We start from the raw sequence: 15,797 nt of genomic DNA, 5'->3' as shown, positions 1-15,797 counted from the left end.
ATTAAGTGATCCTTGGATAACGATGGATGTTTCCGTGTGGATTCTGTTCCCTCTGCTTTGTTTGTGGGAGGTATCATCCGGTCAGATTTCTTACTCCGTTTCAGAGGAGGTGAACAAGGGAACCGCTGTTGGAAATATCGCTAAAGATCTCAATCTCAATGTTCAGGAACTGGAGTCTCGTATGTTTCAGGTTGTATCTGAATCGAGCAAGAAGTATTTTGATGTGAACCTGAAGTCCGGTGTTTTGTTCGTGAATGAGAGAATCGACCGAGAGGATCTTTGTGGGACCAGTGAGAAATGCTCTCTGAGTGTACAGGCAATAGCACACAATCCCATGAGTATCTTTCGTGTTGAAATTGTTATCCTCGATATAAATGACAACGCACCTTCTTTTTCCGTTAATTCACTAACTTTAAATTTAACAGAAAACATAGTTACTGGAGAGCGATTTCTTCTGCCGGTGGCTAAGGACGTGGATGTGGGCAGTAACTCAGTGAAAGCCTACAAGCTGAGTCCAAATGAACACTTCTCTCTGGATGTGCAGAGCGGAGGAGAGCAGAGTGTCTCTGCTGAGTTGGTGCTACAGAAACCTTTAGACCGAGAGAAACAGGCTGTGATTCAGCTCGTACTGACTGCTGTAGACGGAGGAAAACCTCCCAGATCCGGTACACTAAGGATTATCATACATGTCATGGATATCAATGACAATAGTCCAATTTTCAGCAAATCCTTGTACAAAGTAAAAGTTGCAGAGAATGTTAAAATTGGATATAAATTAATACGTGTCGAAGCAACCGATATAGATGAAGGTATGAACGGTGAAATTGTTTACTCTTTCGTTGGCCATGGTAATAATAAAGAATATGATATATTTTCTATTGATCCTCATTCAGGGGAAATATCAGTAATAGGTGATCTTAATTATGAAGCAAACGTTGGCATTGAGTTGCGCGTGCAGGCGGCTGATCAAGGACAATATCCTAAAACTACCCATTGCAAAGTTTTAGTAGAAGTAATCGACATGAATGACAATGCGCCACAGATATCAGTGACGTCACTCATGAGCACAGTTAGGGAAGATTCTGAGTCTGGGGCTGCGGTAGCGTTAGTAATGCTGTCTGATAAAGATGGCGGTAAAAATGGAGTTGTGAACGGCCACATCAGCGGAACTGTTCCGTTTAAACTGCAGTCGTCTTATAAAAACCAGTACTCTCTGGTAGTGGACGGACCTTTAGATAGAGAGCGTCACCCCCAGTACAACATCACCATCACAGCCGTAGATGAGGGAACCCCCCCTCTCTCTAGCACCAGTGTTGTTACTGTGCACATTTCTGATGTGAACGACAACCCACCCTGCTTCCCAGAGCCCATTGTCAACGTGTATTTAAGAGAAAATAGTCCAGTTGGAGACCTGGTGGTTAGCGTGATTGCTCATGACGCGGACGAAAACGACAACGCGCATGTATCTTATTCTCTGAAAGGTAATGCTATGGCTTCATCGCTAATCAACATCAATGATTTGACGGGCGAAATATACAGTCTGCAGTCGTTTAACTACGAAGAAACTAAACGATTCCAGTTCCAAGTTCAGGCCACAGACTGTGGTGTTCCTCCTCTGAGCAGCAACGTGACTGTGAACGTTTTTATCCTGGATGAGAATGACAACACTCCTGTTATTCTCCCGCCCTATTCTGACCAAGGCTCTGTCAACTCTGAGAACATTCCCTACTCTGCTGAAGCGGGCTACTTTGTGGCCAAGATCAGGGCTGTAGATGCAGACTCTGGTTACAATGCGCTGCTCTCTTATCACTTTTCTGAACCAAAAGGGCCGAATCTGTTCAGAATTGGAAGCAGCAATGGAGAGATCAGGACTAAGAGACGCATGAGTGACAATGACTTAAAAACTCACCCGCTGGTCATAGTGGTGTCTGACAATGGAGACCCTTCCCTGTCTGCCACTGTGTCTATTGATGTTGTGGTGGTTGAAAGTACAGGTGACATGCAGACAACTTTCAGACAGCTACCAGTAAAGGAGGAGAGTTTCTCAGATCTAAACCTGTATCTGCTCATCTCCATAGCCTCAGTATCAGTGATATTTCTACTGAGCCTCATCAGTTTAATAGCGGTAAAATGCCACAAGACAGACGGCGGTTTCAGCAGGTACAGCGCCCCAATGATAACCACCCACCCTGACGGGAGCTGGTCTTACTCCAAATCTACTCAGCAGTATGACGTGTGTTTTAGCTCAGACACAATGAAGAGTGACGTCGTGGTTTTCCCCACGTCGTTTCCACCTGGTGACGGGGAGCTGATCAGTATCAATGGAGGAGACACTTTCAGTAGGACTCAAACTCTGCCCACCTGTGAAAAGGTATGTACATGCTACCTGTTGTCCAAAACTGATTCCCTTCTTTCAGATTTGGCTATTATCATGTCTCGAGTCATCTGTTTGATTCCTATAGCTGTAAAATGCGGCTTATTATTTATTGTCTTATGATGTATTTCAGTTCCATGCCCTTACAAGCTTACTGCAGTGGTAAAAAGTGAAATTTGTGCATCATTACGTAACTGAATAAGCTACACAAGTTAGTTCCGCTCGAATTTGTCCCGTTAGTAGCAAAAAAAAAAAAATCGCTTTATAAACTGCTCTGTGTTCAGATTCAGCACCACTGTCTTGGACAGCGACACGTGCCTCTCTATGCTCTGGCTTGATATATGAGGATTCTCTTTGCTTCATATTTTGTTTTACATTTTTAAACGATATTGCTACCATTTTTCATTCTAATAGTATGACGTTATTCACATGCCACTTGTTATAGGTTGCAATGTCACCATCCGTTTGAGTTTTTCCTGGAGTTGGGCAATAGGCCCATCGTGGCTGATGGTTTTCGAATACTTCCAGAGCAGGTGTCGTAGCCTCAAATATTATTATTTATTACGTATTTTAGCTACATGCCATTACAATTTTACTGTAGTTGTAAAAGGTAACTTTTGTTTACCCTTGCGTCATTACGCATGTCCAATCTTGGTTTGCAAGAGCGTCCAACATGTACGGGCTACATTACATGTTTAGTATTTATTGTTTACTTCTACACTGACTATATACAGTATTATCCCAAATTATCCGTTTCATAAAAGCGAATATTGATATGATTCCAGATGAACCAACGGTCTCGGTTTATTGCTCACCCATTTATGAATAAACACAGGATGTCGCTGTTGACCGTGAAAGTTATTATTGCTGACAGACTGTTGGGCTCCTCCTTCTTTTATGGTGTAATATGATTCGATTTGTCTTTGCGAGGAGAGAAACGAGGAGTGTTCCGATACCGAATGAGGAGTACAGAGATATATTTCAGTCGAATGGGACTATTCCTCTATCTGTTTTCAGTTGAAGTCCATTCTATTATTTTGATTTGCGCGTGCCTGTAAAGCGATGGCTCTCGAGCGAAGTCCGGTGTTGTTTTGGATATGGTGTCTGATGCTTTGTTCATGTGGATTTTCTGCTGGTCAGTTGTTGTATTCTGTTTCCGAGGAGGTGGATAAAGGAACGTTTGTTGGAAATATCGCCAAAGATCTACATGTAAATATACAGGAACTGGAATCGAGGGAAGTTCAAATTCTAACCGATTCCAAAAGGAAGTATTTTGACTTTGACACAAAGACGGGTGCTATTTTTGTAAATGAAAGAATTGACAGAGAGACACTGTGCCAGAATTCAGTCAAATGTTCTGTCGATGTAGAGGTGGTTTTTAATAATCCTGTGCAAATCCATCGTGTAGAAATAAACATCGTAGACGTGAATGACAATGCGCCCTTATTTGAAGAGCGTTATCATATGATAAATGTTTCAGAATCTGCCTCCGCTGGCGATAGATTTCCTTTGCCGTCTGCAAGTGATCCTGACGTCGGTAGTAATGCTGTAAAAGCCTATAAACTGAGTCCTAATGAATACTTCTCTTTGGATGTGCAGAGCGGAGGAGAGCAGAGTGTGTCTGCTGAGTTGGTGTTACAGAAACCCTTAGACCGAGAGAAACAGGCTGTGATTCAGCTCGTACTGACTGCTGTCGACGGAGGAAAACCTCCCAGAACTGGAACATTAAAGACAGTAGTGAATGTACTAGATACTAACGACAACGCTCCATCTTTCAGTAAGACTCTTTATAAAGTTGCCGTGGCAGAAAATACCTCTCTTGGGACCTTAGTTCTAACGGTGAACGCAACAGACGCAGACGCAGGGGCAAACAGCGAGATAGAATATTCATTCACCGGTCAAGGCGGCTTGAAAGACGTGTTTGCGATTAACAAACACACAGGTGAAATCACGGTCAAAATAGATCTAGACCACGAGGAGAACTCAGCGTTTGAAATCCGCGTACAAGCAAAAGATAAGGGTGTTCCACCTAGAAGTGCGCACTCTAAAGTACTAATTGAGATACTTGACGTGAACGACAACGCACCAGAGATAATACTGACATCTCTCCCGGGCGCTGTGAAGGAAGACGCTAAGAAAGGAACAGTTGTAGCTTCAATAAATGTGCGTGACAAAGATAGTGGTAAAAACGGCCAAGTAGCGGCAAAGATTATAGGATCTACTCCATTTAAATTACAGTCATCTTACAAGAATTATTATTCTTTGGTTGTCGATGGGCCTCTTGACAGAGAAAGTATATCGTTGTATAATATAACAATAAGAGCCACAGACGAAGGTTTACCTCCTCTCTCGACGAGCAGTGTAATCACTGTTCACGTGTCTGACGTGAATGACAACACGCCTCGGTTTACAGAGCCGGTAGTTAACGTGTATTTGAAAGAGAACAGTCCAGTAGGTGAACGCGTTGGAAGTGTGACTGCGAATGATCCTGATGACAGTGCAAATTCTCAACTGACGTATGCTTTATTAGGCAACACAGGTGATGCTCGTCTGTCCACATTTTTTAATCTGAACTCTTTAACTGGTGAACTATACAGCCTGCAGTCGTTTAACTATGAAGAAACTAAACGATTCCAGTTCCAAGTTCAGGCCACAGACTGCGGTGTTCCTCCTCTGAGCAGCAACGTGACTGTGAACGTTTTTATCCTGGATGAGAATGACAACACTCCTGTTATTCTCCCGCCCTATTCTGACCAAGGCTCTGTCAACTCTGAGAACATTCCCTACTCTGCTGATGCGGGCTACTTTGTGGCCAAGATCAGGGCTGTAGACGCAGACTCTGGTTACAATGCGCTGCTCTCTTATCACATCTCTGAACCAAAGGGGCCGAATTTGTTCAGAATTGGAAGCAGCAATGGAGAGATCAGGACTAAGAGACGCATGAGTGACAATGACTTAAAAACTCACCCGCTGGTCATAGTGGTGTCTGACAATGGAGACCCTTCCCTGTCTGCCACTGTGTCTATTGATGTTGTGGTGGTTGAAAGTACAGGTGACATGCAGACAACGTTCAGACAGCTACCAGTAAAGGAGGAGAGTTTCTCAGATCTAAACCTGTATCTGCTCATCTCCATAGCCTCAGTATCAGTGATATTTCTGCTGAGCCTCATCAGTTTAATAGCGGTAAAATGCCACAAGACAGACGGCCGTTTCAGCAGGTACAGCGCCCCAATGATAACCACCCACCCTGACGGGAGCTGGTCTTACTCCAAATCTACTCAGCAGTATGACGTGTGTTTTAGCTCAGACACAATGAAGAGTGACGTAGTAGTTTTCCCCACGTCGTTTCCACCTGGTGACGGGGAGCTGATCAGTATCAATGGAGGAGACACTTTCAGTAGGACTCAAACTCTGCCCACCTGCGAGAAGGTAAGCCGATAGTGAAAACGTTTTGATATTGAATGGTGTGGAATTTTAAGGATATTTTGCAATATGTAGCTAGGTTTGTTTTCTGGACTTTATCTACTTCACAGCCCTATTGGATTTGTTCATTGTCATTATCATTGTATTATTTATGTAAACAATGTAATAATAATAGTTATTTGAATGTAAGCGAGAATAAGCCACTATTTCAGCTTTGTTTAAGTGTCAGCCTTCCACAAAGTAGACAAAATCCTGTTGAGGACTTTCAGTGTGATCAAATTCAGCACCACTGAGTTGGACAGCAACATGTGTCTCCAGAGTTTCTGGCATGTTTGAAGTTGGTTTCTTTCAGTAACTTTAGAGTTATTTTTATTTAGTCAGAACGGCTATTTCATTATTTTCACTGGCGTTCCAAATATCTCAAACTCAACTATTTAAAGCGGTATCTTATTTCATTTACCCTTCTAGTCAACAAAGTATTGTTGAATACATGAGTGAAGGGTATGAACACGTGGTGTCGCTGCAGACCGTGGATATTTTCATCTGATTTATCAATTTAGTAACTCCTCCTTCTTACGCGTCTATTGCTGTTTAAGGTTTTTGTCAGAAGGGTTGTGGTGAAACACGGAACGCAGACGAGATTTCTATGATTTAGGCGATTATACTTGCATTTGAAACAAATATATATAACTGATCACAATAGCCTCACGGATATTAAGTGATCCTTGGATAACGATGGATGTGTCCGTGTGGATTCTGTTCCCTCTGCTTTGTTTATGGGAGGTATCATCCGGTCAGATTTCTTACTCCGTCTCAGAGGAGGTGAACAAGGGAACCGCTGTTGGAAATATCGCTAAAGATCTCAATCTCAATGTTCAGGAACTGGAGTCTCGTATGTTTCAGGTTGTATCTGAATCGAACAAGAAGTATTTTAATGTTAATCTAAAGTCCGGTGTTTTGTTTATGAATGAAAGAATCGACCGAGAGGATCTTTGTGGGACCAGTGAGAAATGCTCTCTGAGTGTACAGGCTGTGGCGCACAATCCCATGAGCATCTTTCGCGTTGAAATAACCATTTTGGATATAAATGACAATAGGCCCATTTTTACTGTCAATTCTGTCACGTTGAATGTTTCTGAAAACGCAGCGGCGGGTGAACGTTTTCTTCTACCTTTAGCTGAGGACGCGGATGTGGGCAGTAACTCAGTGAAAGCCTACAAACTGAGTCCAAATGAACACTTCAATCTAGATGTGCAGAGCGGAGGAGAGCAGAGTGTGTCTGCTGAGTTAGTGCTACAGAAACCTTTAGACCGAGAGAAACAGGCTGTGATTCAGCTCGTACTGACTGCTGTAGACGGAGGAAAACCTCCCAGATCAGGGACTGTACAGATTTTGGTGAATGTACTGGATATCAACGATAATAATCCCGTTTTTAGCAAGCCTCTTTTGAAAGTGAAAGTGGCAGAGAATGTTAAGATAGGTACCAAAATAATATCTCTAACCGCAACAGATTTAGACGAAGGTATGAATAGTAAAATTATCTATTCGTTTGTGGGACACGGTAATGCCAAACAATATGACTTATTCTCTATCGATCCTAATTCCGGGGAAATATTATTGAAAGGTGATCTGGACTATGAAAACAATGTAGGTGTAGAACTGCGAGTTCAGGCTGCCGATCAAGGCCATCCTCCAAAAACCACACACTGCAAAGTTTTGGTAGAAATTATTGATATAAATGACAATGCTCCTCAGATATCAACGACTTCTCTCATGAGCACAGTTAGGGAAGATTCTGAGTCTGGGGCTGCGGTAGCGTTAGTAATGCTGTCTGATAAAGATGGCGGTAAAAATGGAGTTGTGAACGGTCACATCAGCGGAACGGTCCCTTTTAAACTGCAGTTGTCTTATAAAAACCAGTACTCTCTGGTAGTGGACGGACCTTTAGATAGAGAGCGTCACCCCCAGTACAACATCACCATCACAGCAGTAGATGAGGGAACCCCCCCTCTCTCTAGCACCAGTGTTGTTACTGTGCACATTTCTGATGTGAACGACAACCCTCCCCGCTTCCCAGAGCCCATTGTCAACGTGTATTTAAAAGAAAATAGTCCAGTTGGAAATCTAGTAGTTATCGTAAATGCGCACGATGCAGATGAAAACGACAACGCGCGTGTCTCATATTCTCTGAAAAGTACTTCATCGCTTATCAACGTTAATGATTTGACAGGCGAAATACACAGTCTGCAGTCGTTTAACTACGAGGAAATGAAACGATTCCAGTTCCAAGTTCAGGCCACAGACGGTGGTGTTCCTCCTCTGGGAAGCAACGTGACTGTGAACGTTTTTATCCTGGATGAGAATGACAACACTCCTGTTATTCTCCCGCCCTATTCTGACCAAGGCTCTGTCAACTCTGAGAACATTCCCTACTCTGCTGAAGCGGGCTACTTTGTCGCCAAGATCAGGGCTGTAGACGCAGACTCTGGTTACAATGCGCTGCTCTCTTATCACATCTCTGAACCAAAGGGGCCGAATCTGTTCAGAATTGGAAGCAGCAATGGAGAGATCAGGACCAAGAGACGCATGAGTGACAATGACTTAAAAACTCACCCGCTGGTCATAGTGGCATCTGACAATGGAGACCCTTCCCTGTCTGCCACTGTGTCTATTGATGTTGTGGTGGTTGAAAGTACAGGTGACATGCAGACAACTTTCAGACAGCTACCAGTGAAGGAGGAGAGTTTTTCAGATCTAAACCTGTATCTGCTCATCTCCATAGCCTCAGTATCAGTGATATTTCTACTGAGCCTCATCAGTTTAATAGCAGTAAAATGCCACAAGACAGACGGCAGTTTCAGCAGGTACAGCGCCCCAATGATAACCACCCACCCTGACGGGAGCTGGTCTTACTCCAAATCTACTCAGCAGTATGACGTGTGTTTTAGCTCAGACACAATGAAGAGTGACGTAGTAGTTTTCCCCACGTCGTTTCCACCTGGTGACGGGGAGCTGATCAGTATCAATGGAGGAGACACTTTCAGTAGGACTCAAACTCTGCCCACATGTGAAAAGGTATGTACATGCTACCTGTTGTCCAAAACTGATTCCCTTTTTTCGGATTTGGCTATTATCATGTCTAGAGTAATCTGTTTGATTTCGTATAGCTGCAAAATGCGGCTTATCATTTATTGTCTTTTGATGTATTTCAATTCCATGCCCTTACAAGCTTACTGCAGTGGTAAAACGTGTATTTTGTGAATCATTACGTAACTGAATAGGCTACACAATTTAGTTCCGCTCGAATTTGTCCCGTCAGTAGCAACAAAAAAAAATCGCTTTATAAACTGCTCAGTGTTCAGATTCAGCACCACTGTCTCGGACAGCTACACGTGCCTCTCTATGCTCTGGCTTGATATATGAGGATTCTCTTTGCTTCATATTTGTATTTTATTTCTTAAAACCTTTAAGAAATAAAATAAAAATAAAAAATCCTTAGTCATTTAAATTCAACGTTCTTGGAACCATTTGTCATTCTAGTAGGGCAATAGGCCCATCGTGGCTGATGGTTTTCACATACTTCCAGAGCAGGTGTCGTAGCCTCCAATATTCTTATTTATTACGTATTTTAGCTACATGCCATTACAATTTTACTGTAGTTGTAAAAGGTAACTTTTGTTTACCCTTGCGTCATTACGCATGTCCAATCTTGGTTTGCAAGAGCGTCCAACATGTACGGGCTACATTACATGTTTAGTATTTATTGTTTCTTCTACACGGACTATATACAGTATTATCTCGAACTATCCGTTTCATAAAAGCGAATATTGATATGATTCCAGATGAACCAACGCTCTCGGTTTATTGCTCACCCATTTATGAATAAACACAGGATGTCGCTGTTGACCGTGAAAGTTATTATATCTGACAGACTGTTGGGCTCCTCCTTCTTTTATGGTGTAATATGATTCGATTTGTCTTTGCGAGGAGAAAAACGAGGAGTGTTCCGATACCGAATGAGGAGTACAGAGATATATTTCAGTCGAATGGGACTATTCCTCTATCTGTTTTCAGTTGAAGTCCATTCTATTATTTTGATTTGCACATGCCTGTGAAGCGATGGCTCTCGAGCGAAGAAGTCCGGTGTTGTTTTGGATATGGTGTCTGATGCTTTGTTCATGTGGATTTTCCTCTGGACAGTTGTTGTATTCTGTTTCCGAGGAGGTGGATAAAGGAACGTTTGTTGGAAACATCGCCAAAGATCTACATGTAAATATACAGGAACTGGAATCAAGGGAAGTTCAAATTATAACCGATTCCCAAAGGAAGTATTTTGACTTTGACACAAAGACGGGTGCTATTTTTGTAAATGAAAGAATTGACAGAGAGACACTGTGCCAGAATTCAGTCAAATGTTCTGTCGATGTAGAGGTGGTGTTTAATAAACCTGTGCAAATCCATCGTTTAGAAATCAACATCGTAGACGTAAATGACAACGCACCCTTATTTGAAGAGCGTTTTCATATGATAAATGTTTCAGAATCTGCCTCTGCAGGCGATAGATTTCCCTTACCGTCTGCCAGTGATCCTGACGTCAGTAGCAACGCTGTAAAAGCCTATAAACTGAGTCCAAATGAACACTTCTCTTTGGATGTCCAGAAAGGAGAGGAGCAGAGTGTGTCCGCTGAGTTGGTGCTACAGAAACATTTAGACAGAGAGAAACAGGCTGAAATTAGGCTTATTCTCACAGCTGTAGACGGAGGAAAACCTCCCAGATCAGGGACGTTACAGATAGTTATTAATTTGATTGATGTGAACGACAACACTCCAACTTTCAATAAGCCACTTTATAAAGCTGTTGTGGCAGAAAATGCTGCTATTGGGATATCAGTTCTCACATTGAACGCAACCGATGCAGATGCAGGGGCAAATGGCGAGATAGAATATTCGTTTACTGGTCAAGGTGGTTTGAATGATAAGTTTGCGGTTAACAAACACACCGGTGAAATAACAGTTAAAACGGATCTGGACCACGAGGAGAACTCAGCGTTTGAAATCCGCGTACAAGCAAAAGATAAGGGTGTTCCACCTAGAAGTGCGCACTCTAAAGTATTAATTGAAATACTGGACGTGAACGACAACGCACCAGAGATAATACTGACATCTCTCCCAGGCGCTGTGAAGGAAGACGCTAAAAAAGGAACAGTTGTAGCTTCAATAAATGTGCGTGACAAAGATAGTGGTAAAAACGGCCAAGTCGCGGCAAAGATTATAGGATCTACCCCATTTACATTACAGTCGTCTTACAAGAATTATTATTCTTTGGTTGTCGATGGGCCTCTTGACAGAGAAAGTATCTCGTTGTATAATATAACAATAAAAGCCACGGACGAAGGTTTGCCTCCTCTCTCCACCAGCAGTGTAATCACTGTTCACGTGTCTGACGTGAATGACAACGCGCCTCGGTTTACAGAGCCGGTAGTTAACGTGTATTTGAAAGAGAACAGTCCAGTAGGTGAACGCGTTGGAAGTGTGACTGCGAATGATCCTGATGACAGTGCAAATTCTCAACTGACGTATGCTTTATTAGGCAACACAGGTGATGCTCGTCTGTCCACATTTTTAAATCTGAACTCTTTAACTGGTGAACTATACAGCCTGCAGTCGTTTAACTACGAAGAAACTAAACGATTCCAGTTCCAAGTTCAGGCCACAGACGGTGGTGTTCCTCCTCTGAGCAGCAACGTGACTGTGAACGTTTTTATCCTGGATGAGAATGACAACACTCCTGTTATTCTCCCACCCTATTCTGACCGAGGCTCTGTCAACTCTGAGAACATTCCCTACTCTGCTGAAGCGGGCTACTTTGTGGCCAAGATCAGGGCTGTAGACGCAGACTCTGGTTACAATGCGCTGCTCTCTTATCACATCTCTGAACCAAAGGGGCCGAATCTGTTCAGAATTGGAAGCAGCAATGGAGAGATCAGGACTAAGAGACGCATGAGTGACAATGACTTAAAAACTCACCCGCTGGTCATAGTGGTGTCTGACAATGGAGACCCTTCCCTGTCTGCCACTGTGTCTATTGATGTTGTGGTGGTTGAAAGTACAGGTGACATGCAGACAACATTCAGACAGCTACCAGTAAAGGAGGAGAGTTTCTCAGATCTAAACCTGTATCTGCTCATCTCCATAGCCTCAGTATCAGTGATATTTCTACTGAGCCTCATCAGTTTAATAGCAGTAAAGTGCCACAAGACAGACGGCAGTTTCAGCAGGTACAGCGCCCCAATGATAACCACCCACCCTGACGGGAGCTGGTCTTACTCCAAATCTACTCAGCAGTATGACGTGTGTTTTAGCTCAGACACAATGAAGAGTGACGTAGTAGTTTTCCCCACGGCGTTTCCACCTGGTGACGGGGAGCTGATCAGTATCAATGGAGGAGACACTTTCAGTAGGACTCAAACTCTGCCCACCTGCGAGAAGGTAAGCCGATAGTGAAAACGTTTTGATATTGAATGGTGTGGAATTTTAAGGATATTTTGCAATATGTAGCTAGGTTTGTTTTCTGGACTTTATCTACTTCACAGCCCTATTGGATTTGTTCATTGTCATTATCATTGTATTATTTATGTAAACAATGTAATAATAATAGTTATTTGAATGTAAGCGAGAATAAGCCACTATTTCAGCTTTGTTTAAGTGTCAGCCTTCCACAAAGTAGACAAAATCCTGTTGAGGACTTTCAGAGTGATCAAATTCAGCACCACTGAGTTGGACAGCAACATGTCTCCAGAGTTTCTGGCATGTTTGAGGTTTGTTTCTTTCAGTAACTTTAGAGTTATTTTTATTTAGTCAGAACGGCTATTTCATTCTTTTCACTGACGTTCCAAATATCTCAAACTCAACTATTTAAAGCGGTATCTTATTTCATTTACCCTTCTAGTCAACAAAGTATTGTTGAATACATGAGTGAAGGGTATGAACACGTAGTGTCGCTGCAGACCGTGGATATTTTCATCTGATTTATCTGTTTAGTAACTCCTCCTTCTTACGCGTCTATTGCTGTTTAAGGTTATTGTCAGAAGGGTTGTGGTGAAACACGGAACGCAGACGAGATTTCGATGATTTAGGCAATTATGCTTACATTTGAAACAAATATATATAACTGATCACAATAGCCTCACGGATATTAAGTTATCCTTTGATAACGATGGATGTTTCCGTGTGGATTCTGTTCCCTCTGCTTTGTTTGTGGGAGGTATCATCCGGTCAGATTTCTTACTCCGTTTCAGAGGAGGTGAACAAGGGAACCGCTGTTGGAAATATCGCTAAAGATCTCAATCTCAATGTTCAGGAACTGGAGTCTCGTATGTTTCAGGTTGTATCTGAATCGAGCAAGAAGTATTTTGATGTGAATCTGAAGTCCGGTGTTTTGTTCGTGAATGAAAGAATTGACCGAGAGGATCTTTGCGGGACCAGTGAGAAATGTTCTCTTCGTGTAGAGGCTGTGGCGCACAATCCCATGAGCATCTTTCGCGTTGAAGTAACGATTTTGGATATAAATGACAACGGTCCCACTTTTACTGTACAATCCCTCACTTTGAATGTTTATGAAAACGCAGCGGCGGGTGAGCGTTTTCTTCTACCTTTAGCTGAGGACGCGGATGTGGGCAGTAACTCAGTGAAAGCCTACAAACTGAGTCCAAATGAATTCTTCTCTCTGGATGTGCAAAGCGGAGGAGAGCAGAGTGTGTCTGCTGAGTTGATGCTACAGAAACCTTTAGACCGAGAGAAACAGGCTGTGATTCAGCTTGTACTGACTGCTGTAGACGGAGGAAAACCTCCTAGATCAGGGACGGTACAGATTATGGTGAATGTACTGGATATAAACGATAATAACCCCGTTTTTAGCAAGCCTCTTTACAAAGTGAAAGTTGCAGAGAATATTAAGATAGGTAGCAAAATAATATCTCTAACTGCAACAGATGTAGATGAAGGTATGAATAGTAAAATTATCTATTCTTTTGTTAGACACGGTAATGCTAAGCAATATGACTTATTCTCTATCGAACCTAATTCCGGGGAAATATTATTGAAAGGTGATCTGGACTATGAAGACAATGTAGGTGTAGAACTGCGAGTTCAGGCTGCCGATCAAGGCCATCCTCCAAAAACCACACACTGCAAAGTTTTGGTGGAAATTATTGATATAAATGACAATGCTCCTCAGATATCAACGACTTCTCTCATGAGCACAGTTAGAGAGGATTCTGAATCAGGTGCTGCGGTTGCATTGATAAGACTCTCTGATAAAGATGGCGGTAAAAATGGAGTTGTGAACGGCCATATCAGCGGAACTGTGCCGTTTAAACTGCAGTCGGCTTATAAAAACCAGTACTCTCTGGTAGTGGACGGACGTTTAGATAGAGAGCGTCACCCCCAGTACAACATCACCATCACAGCCGTAGATGAGGGAACCCCCCCTCTCTCTAGCACCAGTGTTGTTACTGTGCACATTTCTGATGTGAACGACAACCCTCCCCGCTTCCCAGAGCCCATTGTCAACGTGTATTTAAAAGAAAATAGTCCAGTTGGAAATCTAGTAGTTATCGTAAATGCGCAGGATGCAGATGAAAACGACAACGCGCGTGTCTCATATTCTCTGAAAAGTACTTCATCGCTTATCAACATTAATGATTTGACTGGCGAAATACACAGTATGCAGTCGTTTAACTACGAAGAAATGAAACGATTCCAGTTCCAAGTTCAGGCCACAGACGGTGGTGTTCCTCCTCTGGGAAGCAACGTGACCGTGAACGTTTTTATCCTGGATGAGAATGACAACACTCCTGTTATTCTCCCGCCCTATTCTGACCAAGGCTCTGTCAACTCTGAGAACATTCCCTACTTTGCTGAAGCGGGCTACTTTGTGGCCAAGATCAGGGCTGTAGATGCAGACTCTGGTTACAATGCGCTGCTCTCTTATCACATCTCTGAACCAAAGGGGCCGAATCTGTTCAGAATTGGAAGCAGCAATGGAGAGATCAGGACTAAGAGACGCATGAGTGACAATGACTTAAAAAGTCACCCGCTGGTCATAGTGGTATCTGACAATGGAGACCCTTCCCTGTCTGCCACTGTGTCTATTGATGTTGTGGTGGTTGAAAGTACAGGTGACATGCAGACAACTTTCAGACAACTACCAGTGAAGGAGGATAGTTTCTCAGATCTAAACCTGTATCTGCTCATCTCCATAGCCTCAGTATCAGTGATATTTCTACTGAGCCTCATCAGTTTAATAGCGGTAAAATGCCACAAGACAGACGGCAGTTTCAGCAGGTACAGCGCCCCAATGATAACCACCCACCCTGACGGGAGCTGGTCTTACTCCAAATCTACTCAGCAGTATGACGTGTGTTTTAGCTCAGACACAATGAAGAGTGACGTAGTAGTTTTCCCCACGGCGTTTCCACCTGGTGACGGGGAGCTGATCAGTATCAATGGAGGAGACACTTTCAGTAGGACTCAAACTCTGCCCACCTGCGAGAAGGTAAGCCAATAGTGAAAACGTTTTGATATTGAATGGTATGGAATTTTAAGGATCTTTTGCAATATGTAGCTAGGTCTGTTTTCTGGATTTGATCTACTTCAAAGCCCTATTGGATTTGTTCATTGTCATTACCATTGTATTATTTATGTAAACAATGTAGTAGTAATAGTTATTTGAATGTAAGCGAGAATAAGCCACTATTTCAGCTTTGTTTAAGTGTCAGCCTTCCACAAAGTAGACAAAATCCTGTTGAGGACTTTCAGTGTGATCAAATTCAGCACCACTGAGTTGGACAGCAACATGTGTCTCCAGAGTTTCTGGCATGTTTGAGGTTGGTTTCTTTTAGTAACTTTAGAGTTTTTGTATTTAGTCAGAACGGCTATTTCATTCTTTTCACTGACGTTGCTAATATCTCAAACTCAAATGTGTAAAGCGGTAGCTTTT

At 42.7% G+C, this 15,797-nt stretch overlaps 4 protein-coding genes and 1 pseudogene across 4 annotated transcripts; all 5 read left to right on the top strand.

Annotated features, from left to right (window-relative positions):
• The first annotated feature begins 22 nt into the window (after window positions 1-22).
• On the top strand, window positions 23-2,468 carry LOC136962858 (protocadherin alpha-8-like). The gene is made up of 2 exons (XM_067256755.1): window positions 23-2,371; window positions 2,463-2,468. The coding sequence occupies exons 1-2, from the start codon at window positions 23-25 to the stop codon at window positions 2,466-2,468; spliced, it is 2,355 nt and encodes a 784-aa protein (XP_067112856.1).
• A 968-nt stretch (window positions 2,469-3,436) lies between these two features.
• LOC136962857 (protocadherin alpha-8-like) lies at window positions 3,437-5,815 on the top strand. Its single transcript, XM_067256754.1, has one exon. The coding sequence runs from the start codon at window positions 3,437-3,439 to the stop codon at window positions 5,813-5,815; it is 2,379 nt and encodes a 792-aa protein (XP_067112855.1).
• Window positions 5,816-6,532: 717 nt separating this feature from the next.
• On the top strand, window positions 6,533-9,213 carry LOC136962856 (protocadherin alpha-8-like). The gene is made up of 2 exons (XM_067256752.1): window positions 6,533-8,872; window positions 9,184-9,213. Exons 1-2 carry the CDS (start codon window positions 6,533-6,535, stop codon window positions 9,211-9,213), a joined length of 2,370 nt encoding a protein of 789 aa, XP_067112853.1.
• A 703-nt stretch (window positions 9,214-9,916) lies between these two features.
• Window positions 9,917-12,298, top strand: LOC136962855 (protocadherin alpha-1 pseudogene; annotated as a pseudogene).
• Window positions 12,299-13,013: 715 nt separating this feature from the next.
• On the top strand, window positions 13,014-15,365 carry LOC136962854 (protocadherin alpha-8-like). The gene has a single exon (XM_067256751.1). It carries the CDS (start codon window positions 13,014-13,016, stop codon window positions 15,363-15,365), a length of 2,352 nt encoding a protein of 783 aa, XP_067112852.1.
• Window positions 15,366-15,797: the final 432 nt, after the last annotated feature.

The sequence above is a fragment of the Osmerus mordax genome, chromosome 19 (genome assembly GCF_038355195.1).
Source record: "Osmerus mordax isolate fOsmMor3 chromosome 19, fOsmMor3.pri, whole genome shotgun sequence".
Lineage (NCBI taxonomy): Eukaryota > Metazoa > Chordata > Actinopteri > Osmeriformes > Osmeridae > Osmerus > Osmerus mordax.
This window is presented reverse-complemented; position numbering and strand designations above follow the sequence as displayed.

Bases quoted from the DNA above. Each gene is read 5' to 3' on its own strand.
- LOC136962854 (XM_067256751.1), top strand. From the start codon at position 13,014: ATGGATGTTTCCGTGTGGATTCTGTTCCCTCTGCTTTGTTTGTGGGAG.
- LOC136962858 (XM_067256755.1), top strand. From the start codon at position 23: ATGGATGTTTCCGTGTGGATTCTGTTCCCTCTGCTTTGTTTGTGGGAG.
- LOC136962857 (XM_067256754.1), top strand. From the start codon at position 3,437: ATGGCTCTCGAGCGAAGTCCGGTGTTGTTTTGGATATGGTGTCTGATG.
- LOC136962856 (XM_067256752.1), top strand. From the start codon at position 6,533: ATGGATGTGTCCGTGTGGATTCTGTTCCCTCTGCTTTGTTTATGGGAG. The intron at 8,873-9,183 runs GTATGTACATGC...TGTCTCGGACAG, and splicing joins CTCTGCCCACATGTGAAAAG to CTACACGTGCCTCTCTATGC.